The sequence below is a fragment of the Mesoplodon densirostris genome, chromosome 3, assembly GCF_025265405.1.
Source record: "Mesoplodon densirostris isolate mMesDen1 chromosome 3, mMesDen1 primary haplotype, whole genome shotgun sequence".
NCBI lineage: Eukaryota > Metazoa > Chordata > Mammalia > Artiodactyla > Ziphiidae > Mesoplodon > Mesoplodon densirostris.
Genome location: NC_082663.1, coordinates 46,999,622 through 47,024,217, shown reverse-complemented (window position 1 = coordinate 47,024,217; position 24,596 = coordinate 46,999,622). Strand labels below are relative to the sequence as shown.

The 24,596-nt window shown below is 39.7% G+C and overlaps 1 protein-coding gene across 1 annotated transcript in view; it reads right to left on the bottom strand.

Annotated features, from left to right (window-relative positions):
* The window catches only part of RAB3C (RAB3C, member RAS oncogene family), a 279,596-nt gene that overhangs the window by 60,478 nt on the left and 194,522 nt on the right, over positions 1-24,596 (bottom strand). Inside the window, exon 3 of the mRNA XM_060091709.1 lies at positions 2,157-2,281. Within this exon, the coding sequence (XP_059947692.1) occupies positions 2,157-2,281 (125 nt within the window). The remainder of the gene's footprint in view (positions 1-2,156; positions 2,282-24,596) is intronic.

The window sequence follows — 24,596 nt, the reverse complement described above, 5'->3', positions numbered from 1 at the left end:
AACCAGCAACCGTGAATATACAATGGAGAAAAGACAGTCTCTTCAATAAGTGGTGCTGGAAAAACTGGACAGCTACATGTAAAATGATAAAATTAGAACACTCCCTAACACCATACACAAAAATAAACTCAAAATGGATCAAAGACCTAAATGTAAGGCTGGATACTATAAAACTCCTAGAGGAAAACACAGACAGAACTCTCTTTGACATAAATCGCAGAAATATCTTTTTGAATTCACCTCCTAGAGTAATGAAAATAAAAGCAAAAATAAACAAATTGGACCTAATGAAACTTAAAAGCTTTTACACAGCAAAGGACACCATAAACAAAAAGAAAAGACAACAAACAGAACGGGAGAAAATACTTGCAAATGAAGCGACAAGGAATTAATTTCCAAAATATGCAAACAGCTCATGCAGCTCAATATCAAAAAGGCAAACAACCCAACCAAAAAATGGACAGAAGATGTAAATAGACATTTTTCCAAAGAAGACACACAGATAGTCAAAAAGCACATGAAAAGATGCTCAACATCACTAATTATTAGAGAAATGCAAATCAAAATTACAATGAGTAGTTGTACAAAACTACAATCACCTCACAACAGTCAGAATGGCCATCATCAAAAAATCTACAAACAATAAGTGCTGGAGAGGGTGTAGAGAAAAGGGAACCCTTCTACACTCTTGGGAATGTAAATCGGTACAACCACTATGGAGAACAGTATGGAAGTTCCTTAAAAAACTAAATATAGAACTACTACATGATCCAACAATCCCATTCCTGGTCATATATCTGTAGAAAAACATAATTTGAAAAGGTATCCCAATGTTCATTTCAGCACTATTTACAGTAGCCAAGACATGGAAGCAACCTAAATGTCCATCGACAGAGGAGTGGATAAAGAAGATGTGGTACATATATACAATGGAATATTACTCAGCCATAAAAAAGAACAAAATAATGCCATTTGCAGCAACATGGATGGATGTAGAGATTGTCATACTGAGTGAAGTAAGTCAGAGAAGGACAAATATCATATGATATCGCTTATATGTGGAATCTTAAAAAATGGTACAAATGAACTTATTTACAAAACAGAAATAGAGTCACAGATGTAGAAAACAAACTTATGGTTACTAGGGGGCAAAGGAGGGAGGAATAAATTGGGGGATTGGGATTGACATATACACACTACTATATATAAAATAGAAAACCAATAAGGACCTACTGTATAGCACAGGGAACTCTACTCAATACTCTATAATGAGCTATATGGGAAAATAATCTAAAAAAGAGTGGATATATGTACATGTATAACTTATTCACTTTGCTGTACACCTGAAACTAACACAACATTGTAAGTCAACTATACTCCAATAAAAATTATTAAAAAAAATCAATCATGATTCCCTCCTTTGCACCAAAACTCTACCCTACTCACTCAAGCATTTTTTCCCCCTATACACAATGTTTTGCACTTGAAATGGCTTTGCCATTTCTAAAACTCTTTCATATCTATCTCTTATCTAAGTTGATCCTATCTACAAGGACTTGGTAAAGTAGGCATGGGTCATAATACTCATTCTTAAGAGATGAGGAGATTGAGTCTCAAAGAGGTTTGTAACTGTAACACACATTGCCAGTGGTGTCTTTAGAACCAGAATCTATAACATGACCTATTCTGTGACTATTACCCACCCTCCTCCAATGGAAACTTGAAAACAACATCAATCATATAGCATAATAACAATCATATAATAATCAATAACAATCATATAATATAATCAATAATCAACAACAATCATATAGCATAATAAAGTGCTCACTCAGTATAAAATATTGTATATAGAGAAAAAGCCCCAAAGAAATCCAAGGTACATCCTGTCTTTCTTATGCAATGGAATTTGAACATCTTGTACTAAATCCAAAGGCTGGCTGTCAATTTTGCTTCTCTAATTGTGCTTGGATTCTAAGGATACCACGGAAAGTGGGAGGAAATCCACGTACTACTTACAGGTGTTGTATTGGTTTCTTCTGTCGGGTTGACAATCTTTTCATTAAATCCATCCTAGCAAGTAGCTGGGACTCTGCACTGTGTTACAAGTGATTACCATGCTCTCTTTCTCATTAATTTGATCATTTGTTTCTTACCAAGCTGTTCTCCTAAATGTTGGCCCCTCTCAGTTGAGATGACTCGCTCATCTTCCATGTCACATTTGTTCCCAACCAGGATAACCTGCGCATTATCCCATGAGTATGTTTTGATTTGAGTTGACCTACAAGAAGAAGAAAAAAAAAAGGCAAAAAATATGATCAGAGGAAAGTGCAACAGCATAAAATGAAGGAGAAGAAATATATCCCACAGATGATGATAACAGAAAAAATGAAGCCCAAATGCCTGACATTTAGAATGAATTAGTTCAGTGCAATTTTACCCTTCAGATACTCATCAGGGATTGCATGAGTCAAAAATCAGGGGAACAGTGGTGTTGTATTTAGAATTCTTCTGTGTTTGATGAGATTAATATTACTACTGCTTCTTCCTTTCCCCCTTCTACTCCACCTTATACAGTACTTTTATAGCTGGAGTGAGTGGCCAACCATCCCAATTTGCCCAAGATGTTCCCAGTTTTAGCAGTAAAAGTCCTATGCCCCAAGAAACCCCTCAGTTCCAAGAAACCTGAGATGGTTGATCACTATTTATAGTCCATCACAGAAAAATTTTTTACCTTGTTACAGTCACAACTTAAAGAGCTAAGACAATTGGGTTAGGAAATCTGGGGGTAATGATAATATTTTTAAAAAGCATTATAAGAACTAATATACTCATGCCTTACATTTTTAAGAGAAAAATGCCAGGTTGATTAATATCAAAATTATAATACAATGAGCTGTGTTTTAGGTTACTATAAACAGGATATCTAGGATTCAGAATAAGCTTCTGGTATAGATCATAATGCACATAACCAAATTTTGATTTTGAAACTTAGTTGATAATTATAATAGTTAATATTTGCAGGTTCTGTTTTAAACTCTTTATATATGTTACCTTAATTTAATCCTTAGAGTAACTCAAGGGAGATAATATTATGATCCTCATTTTATAGTTGAGGAAAATGAGGCACAGAAAGGTTAAAAAAATTCGCCTAAGACAACTCAGCTAGTAAAGTGGTAGATCTGGAAATCAAATGCAGGCAGTAAAGCTTTCAAGCCTGTGCTCTTAAACAGATATCTGTACTACTCATTACAAGTTTGAGAAGTGAAGTTCTAGTGTATTTGTTATCATTTCAGAGAGGAAGCTGAAAGGAAGCCATGTTCTTTAATCCTCCCTTTTTATTGGCCACGTTCTAATTTGATAACAATTCAAGATAGGTGGGAAAGACATATCACCCCGTGGGTGGTCGAGAGAGAGAGAGAGAGAGAGAGAGAGAGAGAGAGACAGAGACAGAGACAGAGACAGAGAGACAGAGAGAGAGAGAGAGAAAAGCTAAACAAATGATGAAAGTTTAATAAAGGGATTTGTAAAGTGTCAAAAAGAGAAGCTTGGCATGTTCTTACTAGCAATTGTCAAATACTTCAGGATTTTTACATAGGAAATAGTGATGAGCTGTTCTCAGCTTGAAGAGAGAATGAAAGCAAATAGCTTTAAATGGCAGCAGGAGAGCTTTTAATGAGATGTCATCACTATTTCTCCCTTCCGAGAAAAAAGAAGAGCTAAAAGGCAGCTAAGGTCTTATTTCAGAGTACTTCCCTGAACCAAGTACAAGTTTTCAAATGAGATTAAAATATCTGGTGAAAGATACCTTTGGTTCCATGTGAGCGTCTCAAGGTGCAGCATATTTTTTCAGAAAAATCTGGGGATGTGACCTTTCTAATTCTGACACCTAAGAGAATAATACATTCCTCTAGCAATAGTCACATTCAGCATGTATCTATAAACTGGGAAAATAAAGGCAGACATTCAAAATCTATACTTTTCACTTACCCCATCTTATGAGCAGGGTATATGAAGAATGATGAATTTAGAGTGAATTAAGGTGTAAAAAATATTCTATACATGGACACACCTTATATCTCAAGTGCTAAGATAGTTGTATAAATAAATTCCAAAGGTTCTTTCAAAGGAACTCAAATTTAATCAGATTTCCTTAGGTAATTAAAAAAATTATCCCTTTCCTCCTCTAGGTCTTGTTAGCCAAGGCTTGGCCTATGCCTGGAAAGGTCCTAGGTTGAGAGCCCCTACGTTAATGGAGAAAGTTCTTATCCTGGCACACAGCTAGAACGCAAATTTGCAGAATGAAGTTGGGGAGACGGGAGTCACAGGTGAGTGTCATACTTGCGTAAGGAAGAGGCTGGGGCTGGTATGTAATGGCATGGCTTACTGAATTTACCAAGGACAAATGCTTGACAGAAAAAATTTAGCACTCTTCTGACCTAGTTAAACTCTTCCTGCTGCACCCCTGACTGTATAAACTTAAACCTGGCCGGGGTGTACCTTTGTGAAGGTAAAGAAGAAACAACTCAGCTAGCTGATTTGTACTCTTTAACCAAGTTAATGGAATGCTTGCTTGTGCCATTAAACATGTCTGAGTCTCTCAGTTCTAGCATAATAACTCACGGGGTCTCCGGAGGCCACAGAGATAGATTATACATCTATGAATACACAACATTCCCTGTTTATACTGTGTGTGTGTATAATTTTGGGATGCCATGATTACATCAGAACCATCCCCCTTTCCAACTGTACCTATATCAGAAATATTTTACTGTAACCTCCGCAATGTCCTAAATTGCCAATAATTAAAAACGAACACGTTCTATAATTAGGGAATTATAAAGAACCGTTATCTTAAAAGCTTCAAGAGCCATTGGAGACAATTTCTCTTTTTAATTCAATATCAACTGTGGTCTGAGACGTTTGTGTTGAAGTGAACAAAACATTAATTTGCCAGAGTTGGTTAATCAAAGAAGATTTGTTTTTGGACTCTGGACTTTCTGATGAAGTCCACCATCAACAGAGTAGCTTTAGGCATAGCCCAATCACAAGCTACAGGGGAACAGAACCATGCTGACTGATTTATGAATTACTACATATCATAGAATCTAAGATGCCATGGATTATAAGATTAAAAATTACTTTACGAATGGCCAAGAAAAAAAAGCAGCAGCCAATGAAACTATGATACAATGGTTAACAATTGTCCTGCTAGACACGCTTGTCAATTACATCAGCTTCTTGTTACTTTGAAGTTTTTTTCATGTATTTTGAGGGAGTTAGTAATTCTTTCTGTCTTCAGTTGCTTTGTTCATGAAAGATGATCATCCTATGACTACCTCAATAAGTCAACATACCCTCTGCTTGTGGGTATCTTCCCTTAAGACCTGTAGAGCACCACCATGTTGCTTTGCAGGGAGATATGAAATGATGGTCGTTACTCCAAATGAGTATTCACATCCCTAACATCAAACTGATACCCCCCTCCCATATACACAATAACTTTCTACCTACGTTGTAACAGTTCCACCACTCAGTTGAGGTAAGGACAGTATACACAGCTATGACCATGTTGGCGCATGTACAGGCAATGGAATCCATTTCTCATACAGCATCAGCAATTACAATGTCATTTATTGTAAGACACATCCCAATTTCAGAGATGTTAAAATATGAGTAATTGTGCATCTTAGCTTCTGTAAAACACTATTGTTTTCTTGGTATTTCTTTTATGTATGAAGACCTAGGTTGAAATGAGAGCTTGGATTATTCCTTTAGCTCAGGAATACTTGGAGATGAGAAAATATAAACCTCATGGGTTGAGAAAGACCCAGAGTTATGTGCAATATGAATTAAGGGCAGAAGAATGTTGGGATGAAAATCCAATCCCCAACCCTTCCAACTCAGAATCCTAACAATTTTATTCAGCTCATTTAAGAGAAAGTGCTAATACTGAGTATGGGAAAGTCATTCTGCATTCTTTAGCCTCAGCATCTTCATCTGTAAAATGAGGCCACCACATTTTGTACTTAATCTCTAGGGATGTTGTAGGACAAATGTGGTTTTAGGTAGGGTCAGGCTCTACTTTCTACGTCGCAAACACCTTTTCACAAATATAAAACATTATTAGTCCCAGCTTGGGCAGCCAGCTGTTTCTCTTCCTCAGTCCAGGTCAACTCATCCCTTCTAATTTCTATAATCTAAAAAATAATTTGAGTCTTCTTTCATTGAAGAATATCATATTTTGACTGTGGTTTATACCTCAAGGCTGAGGTCCTGTACAGATACATTACTAAGGAGTAAATGGCCTTTTTTGGTATGTGTGTTAGGAGTATGGTACATGTTTACTGAGTGAACCCTCCTTTCATGTGTCATTTCTATGTATCTACTTTTTCAGTCATTTGCTATATTTTGTAATATTTCTTATTCGGGAATGGGTTTATATCACCTCACTAGGGATTGTCTTATTTCTTTGTTAGGGAGACATATTTAAAGAAAATGCTGTCACCAAATAACATACATGTGAGAAGATGATTTATTTCTGAATCACTGCAAAAGATCCTTTGGGATTTACTGTTAACCTCAACAAGATTAATGGACTCAGAAGCAACATGCTGGTCACCATAGTTACTCTACAAATGGCAATTAACTCAGACCTTACCAGTAATGAGATCCTGGTTACTAAAAAAAAAAAAAAAAGTTATTTGTCTTTTAGTTAAAAACAAAAATAAAACAATAACCCCCCTCTCTATATATATTTCTATATTTTTATGTGTCCTCTATAAATATATATGTAGGGAGAGAGGATTTTGATTTTTGTTTTGTTTTTGTTTTATATTATGAGGCAGAGGGAGATGAAGAGATTTTCATATTTTATACATAAATGACTGAACTCTGCACAAAATAATTTAGGAGAACTGTAAACAGACAAATCAAATTCCTATAATATCTCTATTTCTCCTCTCTTGTTCTGGGTATATAAATAATTTCCTATGAGTTCAACCTGTTTTCATTGAGAAGAGACTCTTATTAGTGATAATGTTCCAAAAAACGGTCCACAAAATGTACCTCAGTAACCCAAAAAGCAGTTATCTCTTAGGGTCTGATCTGGGCTATACATGGGAAAATGAGGTGTCAGGGAGAATATGACCAGCTCTTCCCCCTGCAGTGAATCTCAGACAGATCTTAACAGCAGTCCTGTTTTTCATTCTGGAAGCTCAAATTTCTCCTCAGCATCCATTTCCCTTACTCTCCTCAATATTCGGAAGCCTCAGCCTTCAGCATCTCAGCAGACTTCAAGTCATTATGGAATTTCCCAATCTCCTACTGCTCATCGCATAGCATTGGCCCTTCTGTTACTTTGATACTAACTTAATCATTTATTTATTCAATTTTTCTCAGCCCTTGGAGAGCTTTTAAAAATAACTTCAACCTAGAACAATTAAATCAGAACCTTTAGGGACGTCATCATAAGCATTTAAAAAAATAATCTCTGCAGCTGATTTGCTCTCTCGTCCACACCTGTTTCAGTTTTTATTATTATTTTTTTTTGTGGTACACAGGCCTCTCACTGTTGTGGCCTCTCCCGTTGTGGAGCACAGGCTCCGGACGCACAGGCTCAGTGGCCATGGCTCACGGGCCCAGCCACTCCACAGCATGTGGGATCTTCCCGGACCGGGGCACGAACCCATGTCCTCTGCATCGGTAGGCGGACTCTCAACCACTGCGCCACCAGGGAAGCCCGTTTCAGTTTTTAAAATAATCTGTTTCTTTACTTCCCATCTAACACTCAAAGTGTTTGGAGGTGGTATACAGAGATACATACAAAATAAAAGGTATAAACAAAATACATTTTAAAATGAATGAGTAGTAATAAGGAAACAAAAATAGGAATATAATAAAACCTAATGATTTATATATACTGTAAAAGCTAACAGGTAGTCTCAGAAGTTGAGGAGATAGGCTTTTCATATGTACATTAACTCATTTAATAAAGGAGTTATAAAAGGAAATGTTAAAAATGTATCCTCAAATAAATGTTCTCCAACCTTTAATATCCTTAATTACTTAAAGAAATAGGTTTATCGTTTTTGGTAAAATTGCTATATTCTCATTAAAAATTCTAATAAGAGAAAAAGCTAAAGCAAAAAATATAAACTATCAGAAATCTCACTAACCCCAGATAACCACCACTAATATCTTGGTGAAAATGCTAGAGTAGATTGTATTACTGATCTCACTGAGTCATCACCTCCTTCCTTGTAGGTGAATTATATTTCCTTGCTCTCCTGGTTTTGGACTGGGCCAGGTGAATTGCTTTGGCCAATGGAATATTAGGAGATTTGGTTGAGCCACTGGTGAGCAATAGGCATCAGAGGCATTGTGAGTTTCATCAGCCCTCTGGCATTCTTGCTCTTCATCATGGAAGAGCCCATCCCAGAAAGGGGGCTGCTCTGCCAGCCTGTCCCAGAGGAATGAAAAAGCAGGAGGAGCCCAGCTGAGTTCTACAGAGATCAGCAAATCTCAGCCAAACCTATAACAGCCCAGCATTGCTTTCTCATTTCATCTCTTGCTACCCACCCTCCTCCCAACTTTGATATAGCCTTATTAATTTCTTTGAATTTCTCAAACATGCTACATTTTTCAACAACTAGGAGCTATCACTTTGGGTGGCTCTAGGTTTTGCAAGGCCTAAAACTAATAAAAATGTGAGGGCCCAATTTAAGGAAAAAATGCAAATTAGAAATACAGACAGTCAGAATGGCCATCATTAAGTCTACAAATAACAAATGCTGGAGAGGGTGTGGAGAAAAGGGAACCCTCCTGAACTGTTGGTGGGAATGTAAATTGGTGGAGCCACTATGGAGAACAGTATGGAGGTTCCTCAAAAAACTAAAAATAGAGTTGCCATATGATCCAGCAATCCTGCTCTTGGGCATATATCTGGATAAAACTATAATTCAAAAAGATACATGCACTCCTATGTTCATAGAAGCACTGTTTACAATAGCCAAGACATGGAAACACCTAACTATCCATCAACAGATGAATGGATAAAGAAGATGTGGCATATACATACAATGGAATACTACTCAGCCATAAAAAAGAATGAAATAATGCCATTTGCAGCTACATGGATGGAACTAGAGATTATCATACTAAGCAAAGTAAGTCAGAGAAAGACAAATACCATATGATATCACTTATATGTGGAATCTAAAATATGACACAAATGAACTTATTTACAAAACAGAAACAGACTCACAGACATAGAGAACAGACTTGTGGTTGCCAAGGGGGAGGGAAGGATTGGGAGTTTGGGGTTAGCAGATGCAAACTAGTATACATAGAATGGATAAACAAAATGGTCCTACTGTATATCACAGGGAACTATATTCAATATCCTGTGATAAACCATAATGGAAGAGAAAAAAAAAAGAAATACAGAATTAGGTACAGGGCAATTTGTAGCAGATGCTGTCGGTGCTCTGCACATATCCCCCAGGGCTTGCTACTTCCTTGCGTGCTGGCTGACTTCCAACTGCCAGTATCTGCAGCTTTTGGCTTTAAAGTCTTCTCTGAAGCAACGGAAGGCCACTCTACCCATCAGGGAAAGTCAAATGTAACAGGGAAAGAGCACACCCCAGGAACAGACCTCAGCCAGTGACTGACAGGAGTTAGTGTATAACTACTGCCACTCCCTTGCCCCTCAGGCTGCTGCCACAATGATTCCCAGAATTTCAAGAAGGAGGAAACTCTAGTTATCCATGATGGCAGAAACACCATTTATTGGTGGTCTTCCTTTCCCCAGCTAACTTCCCCACCCTCTGTGGCTATTTCTTACACTTTCTGGAAAAAAACCACTTGTATACAAATTCCCCTCTACGAGCCTGCTTCAGGAGAAACCCTAACTAATACACTTGGAATGGGCTTGTCCAGGTAAGGGACCAAAAGCATCCTAGCAAGGTTCTGGAGATGGCAGTACCGGCTTGAAAGCACCGATTATTAAATACTAAGGACTTTTGTGGGTTGGTTGTTAAACTGTACCTTAACGTTGACCACGATGGGTGTATTTATACCATGGAAATTAGCAAATGCTACAAATCAGATTTTTTTCTTTTGTTTTTGCCTTTTTTTCAAAGAGTCTGTTTCCTGGTACACCACAGAATTTAAGCTTCATTAGTTTTGCAAGTAATTCACCTGTTGCTATCACATGTGCCGTTGTCTAAAACACACTTATGGCCTCTGTGTCAGGCTACCTCGCCCTCTTCCATCTGGTCTCTGCTCAATCCCTCCTCTGGACTAGGTGCTCATCATATGGGCCCCCATACACCCTGTACCTCACTCATCTGGACCTTCTCACTTGTCTGTATCTCTCCTAGACTACAGGGGGTCAGGGACCCCAACTGTTTTGTTCACCACTGTGTACTCAGGAAAACATCCGGCACAAAGAAGAGTCTCAGCCAGTAACTGTGAATTAGTGACCAAATGAATGAGTGAACGATAGACCGAATGTGGCAAAAATGCCTAAGGAATTCAGTAAGTTCAGAATATCAGCATAAAATTGAAACAGCACAGGAGGAGAATCACCACTGTATGTGATGCCAGTGCCCCATGACATCCCTTTCAGGACGCATTGCTGGCAGAGTTCTTCCAAGGTCTTTGACATCCTGACCATGTCCTTGGTAGAGAAAAGCAAGTGTTGGCCCCTCTACAACCTGCAAAGGCCATCTGTGTGATAAGCTATTCATTCCAGCCAACAGGAATCACATTCTTTTCTGCTCCAGCACCAACAGTCAGGATGAGGATACTCAGGGAGTAACTTAGCACCTCATTACCATGGAATAGTTGTTTTGGAGGGTCCTAGTCTGACTCCTTCATTTTGTAGATGATAAAGCTGAAACTCAACATGTGGAGTGACATGTTAATGGACATGATGCAGTTACCTAGTGGCTGATATGAGTCTGTATCCCAAGACTCTCCATGCCTCCTCGTCTACTTCCACAGAGAAGAGCAGTGACTACATTCTATTGAACATGGAAGTTGGGAAGAAATTCATATGCCAAAAAGCTGACAGGTTTTTAAAAATAAAAAATAATGTCTCCTGAGGAGACCAAAATACTCTAAATCTCCATATATATGAGAGTCATGAGGCTGCATGTGGAAATGAGCAGAACTGGATGGGTCTGAAGGATCTGATCCTCCTCTTTGCAGGAAGTCCGTTGCTGAGAGCAAATAGTGAGCATTTATTCAAGAACTCAAGAAGCAGTCATCTTGAGCAGTGTGGTTCTGGAACCACCTGGGACCACATCAGATTCTGCATTGTCAGTCTAAAACCAACTTTAGATCCATTTCTATCATGCCTCTGTTATAATTTCTAATCTCATTTTGTTTGTACAGAATGTCATATTCTATTTTTTTTAATCCATATGTGTGGTAGGGACAACTGGACATCTCTCTTCTATGCCAGAAAGAAAAACAACTGGATGGTGGAAGCATCACCCACTGGAAAACAGAGACAGAGCCCCCCCTTCAGTGAGCAGAAGGGAGTCTGACCCAGGAAAGGGACAGATGTTCCTAGGCTCTAGAATGCCTGGGTTATTCTTCCACAACTGGCAAGGCCAAATCCAGGTTAACAGAAATATCCTTTTCTCAGATCAGACTGTATTATCCTGAGGGAATGAATGGTCTTTGATAAGGCTTTTTGCTACTTAGCTGAAGGGCAAGCTGAACTTAGAACCTAGCATCTGCTCTGCCCTCACTCAGATACCAGAAAATTGTCCTTCCCCTTCATAGCCCGGGGGGCTGAGCAGAGGAGAAGCTCCACACACATTCGAAGGAAGCCTGAGAACTGAGGCATGCAAGACATTAAGAAAGGACCAAGGAGGAGGAGGAGGGAATGTCTCCTCCTGTGGGGTAGGCGGGGTTTCCATGAGGGTAATGAAACCACAAGTCTGCAGGACTGAGCAAGTGGGAGCCAAAGGGAAATGAGAAGTGGACATTAAGAGGAGATAAAGACAGGAAAAGGAGAAATGTCTGCTAAGCCTGTTTGAAGTCTAGGACTGTGAAGCCTCCATTCCAGGCAGGAAAATAAAATAATATAGTTATATCTTCCTTTCCTCTAACACTAGCCAACTCTTGCAAGATCCCACTGTCAGGATTAATTGTGGAAGACTTTGAAGTGGGCAAAAGAGATGCCTAGGAGTTCTCATGAGCACATCTTTCCAGATCATCTCTTGCTTTTCATAGACTTTGAGCTATTTTACAACTCTGTAAATGGGAGAAAATGGATAATAATATAGATGAATTCTTGCCAATAGGAAATGGAAGTGCAAATGAATTGTGTCTGGTGGAATGTCATTGATCATCGCCCCATGGATATTCACCTATTTTGCAAATATTGGTAAATTCATTCCAGCATTCCCCATTGCCTCTACGTGTTTTCACTGACTACTCCCTTGAACCTTGGCAACTTATATTGGTTCCATCATTAATTGCTAAGTTAAATAAAATCTTTAACATGTTTATTTTATATTTGGATGGAAGTTGTGATTTTACCTTATTTTAAAAGGAAATTAAGCATTCCAGAGGGGGAAGGGCTCAAGATGGCGGAGGAGAAAGACACAGAGCTCACCTTCTCCTACAAAAACATTAAAAATACATATACAAGTGGTATGATTCACACAGAATATCTACTGAACACTGGCAGAAGACCTCAGACTTCCGAAAGGGCAAGAAAACCTCCACAAAACCAGGTAGGACAAAAAGAAAAAGAAAAAGAAAGGAATCTGGGTGGGGCCTGCACCTCAGAGAGGGAGTTGTGAAGGAGGAAAGGTTCCTGTACACTGGGAAGTCCCCTCACCAGTAGGGAGATCAGCCTGGATGGAGGGGGAGCTTCAGAGCCTAGGAGGAGAGCACAGCACCCAGTTTGTGGAGGGCAAAACAGAGTAACCTGCACAGAAGGTCAGCACTGCCGCCATGCACTCCCCAGGCTGGGATGCTCATCTGTTGGTGTGGGCAGGGGCTGGGAGCTCAAGCTCAGGCTTTAGAGGTTTGACCCAAGGACAGGACCGGGGTTGGCTGCGTGGAGACAGCCTGAAGAGGCTGGGCTGTGGCAACTGAGGGTGTACTCGGAGGAGGCCTGGGCCCACCAGAGGGGCAAGGTGCCATTGTTGGGGGCACAGAAGGAGAGGGGTGGGACCACCAGAAGAGCTTTTTCCCCTCTGAGTGCTCCCAGGCAACAGGTCACTGCCTACAGGAGCTCCAGGGGTGGGCGCAAGTTGCAGCTGCCATTGTGGGCTCCAGAGGCGAGCAGGGGCCACTGCTGCAAGACCCATGAGCAAGCGCCAAGCACTGTCCCCATTGTCCTGGGAGCATGTGGGTCACAGCAACCCCTAGGAGACTCATGAGCAGGCGCAAAGCACTGCCCTCACTGTCCAGGAAACACACAGACCGTAGCCGCAGCTACGAGAACTGTGAGCAGGTGGCAAGCACTGTCCCTGCCATCCCAGGAGTGCACAAGGGCCACTGCACCTGCACACCCCATATCAAGGGGTTAACAGAACGCACATGCTGAGGAAGGAGGCAGCAAGCATCCAAACTAAAAGCAGGTCCTTGATTCCAGACAAGATGGTGGAGGAGAAGGACTTGAGCTCACCTCCTCTCATGAAAACACCAAAATCAGAACTAACTGCTGAACAACCATTGACAAAAAGGACTGGAACCTACCAAAAAAAAAAAGATTTTACATTCAAAAACAAAGAAGAAGCCACAGGAACATGGTAGGAGGGGCACTTTCAAGACATAATCAAATCCCATGCTTGCAAGGTGAGCAATGCACAAAATGGAAAGTAATTATGTCACAGAGGTTCTCCCACAAGAGTGAGAGTCCTGAGCCCCATATCAGGCTCTCCAGCCTGAGGGCCTGGCATTGAGAGGAGGAACCCCCAGAGCATTTGGCTTTGAAGGCCAGTGGGGCTTGAGTGTAGGAGCTCCACAGGACTGGGGGAAAGAGAGACTCCACTCTTGGAGGGCTCACACAAGGTTTCATGTACACTGGGACCCAGCAGAAAGAAGTAAATCCATAGGAGCCTGGGCTGTACCAACATGCAAGTCTTGGAGGGGCTCCTGGGGAGGGAGGGACTGGCTGTGACTCATTGGTGGCAGAGGCCTCAGGGAATATTGATCAGCATAAGCTCTCCTGGAGGCAGCCATTTTGGCATTAAGACCTGGCCCTACCCAACAGCCTACAGGCTCCAGTGCTAGAACTCCTCTGGCCAAACAACCAGCAGGATAGGAACACAGCCCCACCCATCAACAGACAGGCTGCCTAAAGCCATACTGAACTCACAGCCACCTCAAAACATACCCCTTGACACAAAGAAAACCACAAACAAAACAAAAAAACAACCCACACAATGGGAGAAAAATTTGCAAACGATAGACAAACAAGGGATTAGTCTCCAAAATTTACAAACCACGCATGCAGCTCAATATCCAAAAAACAATCAAATCAAAAAATGGGCAGAAGACCTAAATAGACATTTCTCCAAAGAAGGCATACAGATGGCCAAGAGGCACATGAAAAGATGCTCAACATCACTAATTATTAGAGAAATGCAAATCAAAACTACAATGAAGTATCACCTCATACCAGTCCAAATGGCCATCAACAAAAAGTCCACAAACAATAAATGCTGGAGATGGTGTGGAAAAAAGGGAACCATCCTACACTGTTGGTGGGAATGTAAATTGGTACAGCCACTATGGAGAACAGTATGGAGTTTCCTTAAAAATTTAAAAATAGAGCTACCATAAGATACAGCAATCCCACTCCTAGAAATTTATCCAGAAAAAAGCATGGTTTGAAAGGATACAGGCAGCAAAATGTTCATTGCATCACTGTTTACAATAGCCAAGACATGGAAGCAACCTAATTGTCCATTAACAGATGAGTGGATAAAGGAGATGTGGTACATATATACAATGGAATATTGCTCAGCCATTAAAAGGAATGAAATAATGCCATTTCAGCAACATGGATGGACCTGGAGATTATCATACTAAGTGAAGTCAGACAGAGAAAGGCAAATATCATATGATATTGCTTATATGTGGAATCTAAAAAAATGATAAAAATGAACTTATATACAAAATAGAAACAGACTCACAGACTTAGAGAATGAACTTATGGTATAAAGGGGGAAAGGTGGGGTGGAGGGTTAGATTGGAAGTTTGGGATTGACATGTACACATTGCTATATTTAAAATAGATAACCAACAAGGACCTACTGTAAAAAAAAAAATGGAATTAAAAAAAAAAACCACACTTTTGACATGACTGTGCCCACCAGAGGGACAAGACCAGGCTTCACCAACCAGTGGGCCGGCACCAGTGCCTCCCATGAGGAAGACTGCACAAGCCCCAGGACCAACCTAATGCACCAAGGGGCAGACACCAGAAGCAAGGCCTACAAACGTGTAGCCTGTAGAAAGGAGACCACAAACACAGAAAGTTAGACAAAATTAGATGGCACAGAAATATGTTCCAGACAAAGGAACAAGATAAAATCCCAGAAGAGCAACTAAGTGAAGTATAGATAGGCAATCTACAAGGAAAAGAATTTAGAGTAATGATAGCAAAAATGAGCCAAGATCTTGTTAAAAAAATTGAGGCACAGGCCAAGAAGATACAAGGAATGTTTATCAAAGAGCTAGAAGATTTGAAGAAGAAACAGAGATGAACAATACAATAACTGAAATGAAAAATACACTAGAAGGAATCAATAGCAGAATAACTGAGTCAGAAGAACAAATAAGTGAGCTGGAAGACAAAGTGGTGGAAATCACTGCCACAGAACAGAATAAAGAAAAAAATAAAAAGAAATGAAGACAGTCTCAGAGACCTCTGGGACAAAATTAAACACACCAACATTCACATTAGAGGAGTTCTAGAAGAAGCAGAGAAAGGGAAAGGCCTGAGAAAATATTTGAAGAGATTATAGCTGAAAAATTCCCTAAAATAAGAAAGGGAACACTCATTCAAGTCCAGGCAGCATAGAGAGTCCCAAACAAGATAAACCAAAGGAGGAACACACCGAGACACATATTAATCAAATTTCCAAAAATTAAAGACAAGGAAAACATATTAAAAGCAACAAGGGAAAAGCAACAAGTAACATACAAGTGAATCCATATAAGGTTGTCAACAAACTGAAACTCTGTAGGCCAGAAGAGAGTGGCACGCTATGCTTACAGTAATGAGAGGGAAAAACCTACACCAAGAATACTCTACCCAGCAAAGGTCTCATTCAGATTCAACAGAGAAACCAAAAGCTTTACAGATAAGCAAAAGCTAAGAGAATTCACCAGCTTTACGACAAATCCTAAAGGAACTTCTCTAGGCAGAAAACAGAAGGCCACAACTAGAATCAAGAAAATTATGAATGGGCAAGCTCACCAGTAAAGGCAAACATACAGTAAAGGTAGGAAATCATCCACACAAAAACAGGATATCAAACCCAGCATTTGTGAGAAGAGGAGAGTACACATGCAGAATATTGGAAATGCATTGGAAATTAAGACACCAGCAACATAATCTTGTTTACATATAGACTGCTATATCAAAACCTCATGGTAACTGCAAAGCAAAAATCTACAATAGATACACATAGCAAAAGAAAAAGGAATCCAAACACAACACTAAAGATAGCAAATCACAAGAGAGCAAAAGAGGAATGGAAGAAAAAAGACCTATAAAAACAAATTCAAAACAATTAACAAAATGGAAACAAGAACATACATATCAGTAATTACCTTAAATGTAAATGGATTAAATGCTCCAACCAAAAGACATAGACAGGCTGAATGGATATAAAAACAAGACGTGTATATATGTTGTCTACAAGAGAACCACTTCAGATCTAGGGACACATAGACTGAAAGTGAGGGGATGGAAAAAGGCATTCCATGCAAATACAAACCAAAACAAAGCTGGAGTAGCAATACTCATACCAGACAAAATGACTTTAAAATAAAGTTTGTTACAAGAGACAAAAAGGACAATACATAATGATCAAGAAATCAATCCAAGAAGACAATTTAACAATTGTAAATACATACGCACCCAGCATAGGAGCAGCTCAATATATGAGGCAAATGCTAACACCCATCAAAGGAGAAATCAACAGTAACACAATAATAGTGGGGGATTTAACACCCCACTTTCATCAATGGACAGACCATCCAGACAGAAAGTCAATAAGGACAGCCAGGCCTTAAATGACACATTACACTAAATGGACTTAATTGATATTTATAGAACATTCCAGCCAAAAGCAGCAGAATACACTTTCTTCTCAAGGGCACATGGAACATTCTCCAGGATAGATCACATACTGGGCCATAAACCAAGCCTTGGTAAATTTAAGAAAATTGAAATCATATCAGGGGTCTTTTTCAGCAACAATGCTATAAGATTAGAAATCAATTACAAGAAAAAAATTGTAAAAAACACAAACACATGGAGGCTAAACAACATTACTAAACAACCAATGGATCACTGAAGAAATCAAAGAGGAAATAAAAAAATACCTAGAGACAAATTAAAACGAAAGCATGACCATCGAAAACCTATGGGACGCACCAAAAACAGTTCAAGAGGAAAGTTTATAGCAATACAATCTTACCCCAGGAAACAAGAAAAATCTCAAATAAACAACCTAACATTACACCTAAAGTAACTAGAGAAAGAACAACAAACAAACCCCAAAGTTAGCAGAAGGAAACAAATCATAAAGTTCAGGGCAGAAATAAATGAAAGAGAGATGAAGAAAACAACAGAAAAGATCAATGAAACTAAAAGCTGGCTTTTTGAGAAGATAAACAAAATTGATAAACCTTTAGCCAGACTCATCAAGAAAAAAAGGGAGAGGACTCAAGTCAATAAAATTAGAAATAAAAAAGAAGTTACAACTAATACCACAGAAATATAAAGGATCATAAGAACTACTATAAACAACAATATGCCAATAAAATGGACAACCTAGAAGAGATGGACAAATTCTTAGGAAGGTACAACCTTCCAAGACTGAACCAGGAAGAAATAGAAAATCTAAACAGACCAATTACCAGGAATGAAATTGAATCAGTTATGTAAAAACTTACAACAAACAAAAGTCCAGGGCTATATACCTTCATAGGCGAATTCTACCAAACATTTAGTGAAGAGTTAACACTTATCCTTCTGAAGCTATTCCAAAAAATTCCAGAGGAAGGAACACTTCCAAACTCATTCTATGAGGCCACCATCACCCTGATGCCAAAACCAGACAAAGATACCACAAAAAGAGAAAACTACAGGCCAATATCACTGATGAACATAGATGCAAAAATCCTTAATAAAATACTAGCAAACCGAATCCAATAATACATTAAAAGGATCATACACCATGATCAAGGGGCATTTATCTCACAAATGCAAGGATTCTTCAATATCCACAAATCAATCAGCATGATACACCATGTTAACAAACTGAAGAATAAAAACCATATGATCATCTCAATTAGGTGCAGAAAAAGCTTTTGACAAAATTCAATACCCATTTATGATTAAAAAAAAAAAAAACCTCCCCAGAAAACTGGCATACAGGGAACTTACCTCAACATAATAAAGGCCATATACGACAAACCCATAGCTAACATCATTCTCACCAGTGAAAAGCTGAAAGCATTCCCTCTAAGATCAGGAACAAGACAAGGATGTCCACTTTCACCACTACTGTTCAACATAGTTTTGGAAGTCCTAGCCATGGCAATCAGAGAAGAAAAAGAAATGAAGGAAATCCAAATTGGAAAAGAAGTGAAACTGTCACTGTTGGCAGATGACATGATAGTATACATAGAAAATCCTAAAGATGCTACCAGAAAACTACTAGAGCTCATCAAGGAATTCAGTATAGTTGCAGCATACAAAATTAATACACAGAAGTCTCTTGTATTCCCATACTCTAACAACAAAAGATCAGAAAGAGAAATTAAGAAACCAGTCCCATTTACCATTACATCAAAAAGAATAAAATACCTAGGAATAAACCTACCTAAGGAGGCAACAGACCCATACTCTGAAAACTATAAGACACTGATGAAAGAAATTGAAGATGACACAAACAGATGGCTAGATATACCATGTTCTTGGATTGCAAGAATCAACACTGTGAAAATGACTATACTACCCAAGGCAATCTGCAGCTTCAGTGCAATCCCTATCAAATTATCAATGGCATTTTCCACAGAATTAGAAGAAAAATTTTACAATTTGTATGGAAACACAAAAGACCCCAAATAACCAAAGCAATCCTGATAAAGAAAAACAGAGCTGGAGGAATCAGGCTCCCTGACTTCAGATTATACTACAAAGCTACTGTCATCAAAACAGTATGGTACTGGCACAAAGACAGACCAATAGATCAATGGAACAGGATAGAAAGCCCAGAATTAAAACCACTCACCTATGGTCAACCAATCCATGACAAAGAAGGTAACAATATACAATGGAGAAAAGAGTCCTTTCAATAACTGGTGCTGGGAAAACTGGACAGTTACATGTAAGAGAATGAAATTTGACCATTCTCTAATGCCACGCATAAAAATAAACTCAAAATAGATCAAAGACCTAAATGTAAGGCTGAACAGTATAAAACTACTAGAGGAAAACATAGGCAGAAAACTCTTTGACATAAATCTCTGCAAGATCTTTTTGGATACACCTCCTAGAATAATGAAAACAAACACAAAAATAAACAAATGGAACTAATTACACTTAAAAGCTTTTGAATAGCAATGGCAACCATAAACAAAACAAAAAGACAACCTACAGAATGGGAGAAAATATTTGGAATGAAGTAATCAGCAAGGGATTGATCAATCTCAAAAGTATACAAACTATTCATGCAGCTCAATATCAAAAAAAACAAACAATGCTATTAAAAAATAGGCAGAAGATCTAAATATACATTTCTCCAAACAAGACATACAGATGGCCTAAAAGCACATGAAATGATCCTCAATGTCATTAATTATAGAGAAATGCAAAACATAATTGCAATGAGGTATCACCTCACACACGTCAGAATGGCCATCATTAAAAAGTCTACAAACAATAAATGCTGGAGAACAGGGAACCCTCCTATGTAAATGTAAATTGGTACAACCACTATGGAGCACAGTATTGAGGTTCCTTAAAAAACTAAAAAGAGAGCTACCATATGAGTGAGCAAAGCCACTCCTGGGCATATATCTAGAGAAAACTACAATTCAAAAATATACATACACCTCAATGTTCATTGCAGCACTATTTACAATAGCCAAGACATGGAAACAACCTAAATGTCCATTGACAGATGAATGGATAAAGAAGATGTGGTATATATATATAAAAATACAATGGAATATTAGCCATAAAAAAGAAGGAAATAATGCCATTTCACCAACAGGGATGGACCCAGAGATTACCATATCAAGTGAAGTCAGACAGAGAAAGAAAAATACCATATGATGTCACCCATGTGGGATCTCATTTAAAAAAACTGATACAAATGAACTTATTTACAAAACAGAAACAGACTCACAGATATCGAAAACAAACCACCAACGGGGAAACAAATGTGGGGAGGAAGGGATAAATCGGTAGCTTGGGATTAACATATATTATACACACTACTATATATAAAATAGATAACCAACAAGGACCTAGTGTACAGCACAGGGAACTCTACTCAATATTCTGTAATAACCTATACGGGAAAAAGAATGAATATATGTATATGTATAACTGAATCACTTTGCTGTACACCTAAAACTAACATAACATTGTGAATCAACTATACTCCAATATAATTTAAAAAATAAGATTAACACATGACACACACAAAAAGTGCATTCCAACCTTTTTTCCTGGTACATATAAAAACATTAACACTTGTAGAAAAGCAGCAGGGGAACCTGGAGAAGTATAAGACTTGGCAGAACATAACTTACAGGTTGTTTACGCTTTATGAGATAAATGAAATCACAGAATAAAGAATATGTTAAATAAAAAAATAAAATATCAATAAAAGGAAATTAACCATTACAACTTATCACCTGATGGAAGGAAGGCATGTATTTGGAATGACTAGCCAACCTATACTTGAGAAAAGAAATCACCATTGTGCTGCAGTAGATATACTCAACCATCCTGATGGGTTATTAGGTGTAATGACCACAGGAATCAGCAGGAGACCCAAGGGAGGGCAGCAGTGAGAAACAATCCTAGTCATGTGAGTTGGACTAAATGCCTTAAATGTCCCCTAAATTTAACAAGGAACACCCTCTGAGATGGGGAAGACCCTAGCCCTTGTTACCCCACATGTGAAGTACTGGTCACTCTGGTGGTATAATAAAAAATAAATAATACATATTTATGTACATATAAATAATACATAATATTTAAACATAAAATAAATTGATAATAATAAAACAGTAACATCATTAATTTAACCCTTTATGTCAGGCAATGTGCTAAGTGCTTTACATTTATTATTATCTCATTTAATTCCAATAACACTGTAGGTAGATACTATTGTTTTCCCCATTTTGCAGATGAAGAAATTGTAAAATGAACACCTATTAAGGGTAAGTTACCAGAAATCCTCAGCTAATATAATGCAATTGGACTGCAAACCTTTCCATTGGAGTAGGAGTTCAAAGTGGTGGGTTCTAATTTTTGTACCTTATTCAGAGAACCCAGAACTATTCTCTTAGCTTTCTTGAATCTCTGCCGAGAGGGGAGAACAAACCCTACTAATATTTTCACTAGATTTTCAAGAAGACCAATGAGGAGATGTCCATGAAGGAGTTTTGAAAGCCAGAGAGTGCTGTATGAATGGAAGGTATTATTATTACTGGCAAATGATATTAATTTTCCATATGGCATTGATATGTTATCTCAAATCATTCTCTAAACAATCCTCATGGTGATTTTCTTTGCTGTTTTGTGACCTTTAATTGGAAAAGGTTAAAGTGGGAGGAAAACAACCACAAAAATAAAATACTAATTCTCTTTCAACCTTACAAATGCATTGTCAGGTATTACTTGAGGAGCTGGGGACCCAGCAGTAAAGAAAGATATGGGCTGTGCTCTCAGGGAGCTGCGGCCTGACCTCATACTGTGATCTCACAAATACACTCAAATCAGCAGGTGTTTATTCATCAACTACTGTGCATAAGACACTAGTGTCTACAACACAGGGTGCCGCTTTTTGAAACTTAGCGGGCATCGGAATCACCTGGAAGGTTTGCTCCCACCTTCTGAGTTCCACCCCCAGATATTCTGCTTTAGTGGGCATCGGAATCACCTGGAAGGTTTGCTCCCACCTTCTGAGTTCCACCCCCAGATATTCTGCTTTAGCGGGCATCGGAATCACCTGGAAGGTTTGCTCCCACCTTCTGAGTTCCACCCCCAGATATTCTGCATCGGAATCACCTGGAAGGTTTGCTCCCACCTTCTGAGTTCCACCCCCAGATATTCTGCTTTAGGAGGGCTGAGGCAGGGCCTGAGATTCTGCATTTCTAACAAGCACTCAGGTGGTCCAAGCACATTTTGAGCATCACTGTAGTTGGGGGGAGAAAGAAGTAGGATTTGGCCCCCATCTTCAGGCTGTTACATTCACCAGAGAGAAGAGTCTATTTTGAAAAGTTAATGGTCAAATGGGCAGGGTAAGTGGGGGGCCCTTCCAGTGGGAAGGCTGTGGTGATTGTTCCAGCAGCTTGGGGGATGATGGACCAGGGGGGTGGTGAGAAGTGGAGGCTGGACCTCTGGGATGTAGAGGAGGGGTGTGGCAGATGCAGGATAGGAGCTAGCACATTGCCCCTTCAGAAGGATAATCATGGGTCTTTTAGGTATTCATAAGTCTAAGGTTTAATCTCCAAGTCAGAGAAATGCATAGGCTGAAACAGAGGATCATGGTACTAGGATGGGGTTGGGGTCTCTGGGTTGAAGAGCTGGAGGAGGCCTTCAGAGGGGCGTGAGGAGATAAGGCTGCTTGGGGGTCCCATGTTGGCAGTGGTGGTGGGGATGCGTGGGGCAACGGGGGGAAGGTGATCTGGGGATTGACCCTTGGATCTGACTTCAGTGGTTCACTGACATGCATTCAGCTCAGACTGCCCCCCGTACAGTGAGAGCCAGCGGGGGTGTGGGGAAGGGGCCACCCCAGATAGCTTCGTGTCTTGGGGAGAGGGAAGGGCAGTAGGGAGGAAAAGAAAATGATAAACGGGAAACAGAGAAAGATTATCCTCAGGGCCAAGGAACAGACTTAACTGGGGGCTCTGGCCCCTTCCGTAGGCCTTAGGTTCTGGTAAAACAGATTTGGAAGAGCCAGGAACTGTCCACTCTTCCAACACATTTGGTTTTTAACCCCTCCCATTCAACATGTCTGAAGCATTGTTCTATTGTTTGCCATAAAAATCACTGTAAAATCGCCTCTCTCTCTCACCTTTGAAATGACAGTGTTTTTCACATGAACAAGAGCAAAGAGGTTTTGCATTGGGGAGAACTCTGGCCTCAGGAAACCAGAAAATATGAAAAGGCCGAGCTCCACAGTCGCCATCGGCCCAGGCTGCTGACAGTAACTGGTATTCGGTTTTTTAGATGCCCCTTCAAACAAGGCATGGGGTAAGGGGTCCAGCTGCAGGCTGTGCATGTGAACCGCAGTCCTTCTCTAGCAAAAGGCATTCTGGCATAAAGAAGAGTAAGGTTGTGCAGTAAAGACGTGGTTCGTAGAAACTGTGCTCAGCTTGGATGCTCAGATGAAGTCCTGGTCTCATCGTGCCTCTGTAGGATCAGAATAATCCATGTCCATACTATAGCACTTGGAGGCAAACAAGACCTTGGTGGCACCAGTTTGGTGGGGGAAAATTCTAGAAGTAAGCGAGGAGGACAAGCTACAACTGTTGTGCAAGAGCCATACATCCACTAAAAGAAGATGCAGCTCGTGCATATTAGCACGTGTTCCTGAAATACACATCTGCCCCTGTACTCCTGCTTTAGAAGAAATTGCCCAACACCACCATGCTTCTGGAGAAGATCCTATTAGGTAGTAATCATCACACCTCAAATTAAAACAGAACAACGAATTCTAATACACACACAGAGAAAGCACACACAAAGAAGACTTCTGTACCAACAGAAGCACTTTTGTTTCTCGTCCAGTGCTTTCTAGATGCAGCAGTCATTTGCCTATTTGTTCTTCGGTCTGTTTCTTTCCCTTCCCGTGCTGCGCTCTGGATGGCAGGAGGATGACCCTTGCACGATTGTTTCCCAGGCTGCCTTGCCAGCTGGTTTCCAGTGGGAGACTTGGATGGGAGACTGGAGAGGGAGGAGGGCAGAGCTCAGGGCTCCCCCCGCTTCTGCTTTGAGCGGACTCTCTAAAAGAGGCGGCAGCTCTACGGACAGTTCCAGCTCTTGGTAGGTGGTGCCCCCAGTTTGTGGGCTCTAGAAACCCCACTTCAAAACCCAGTGGTTGATCATCTCTGGATTGTCTCATTGCCCCTAGTTATCT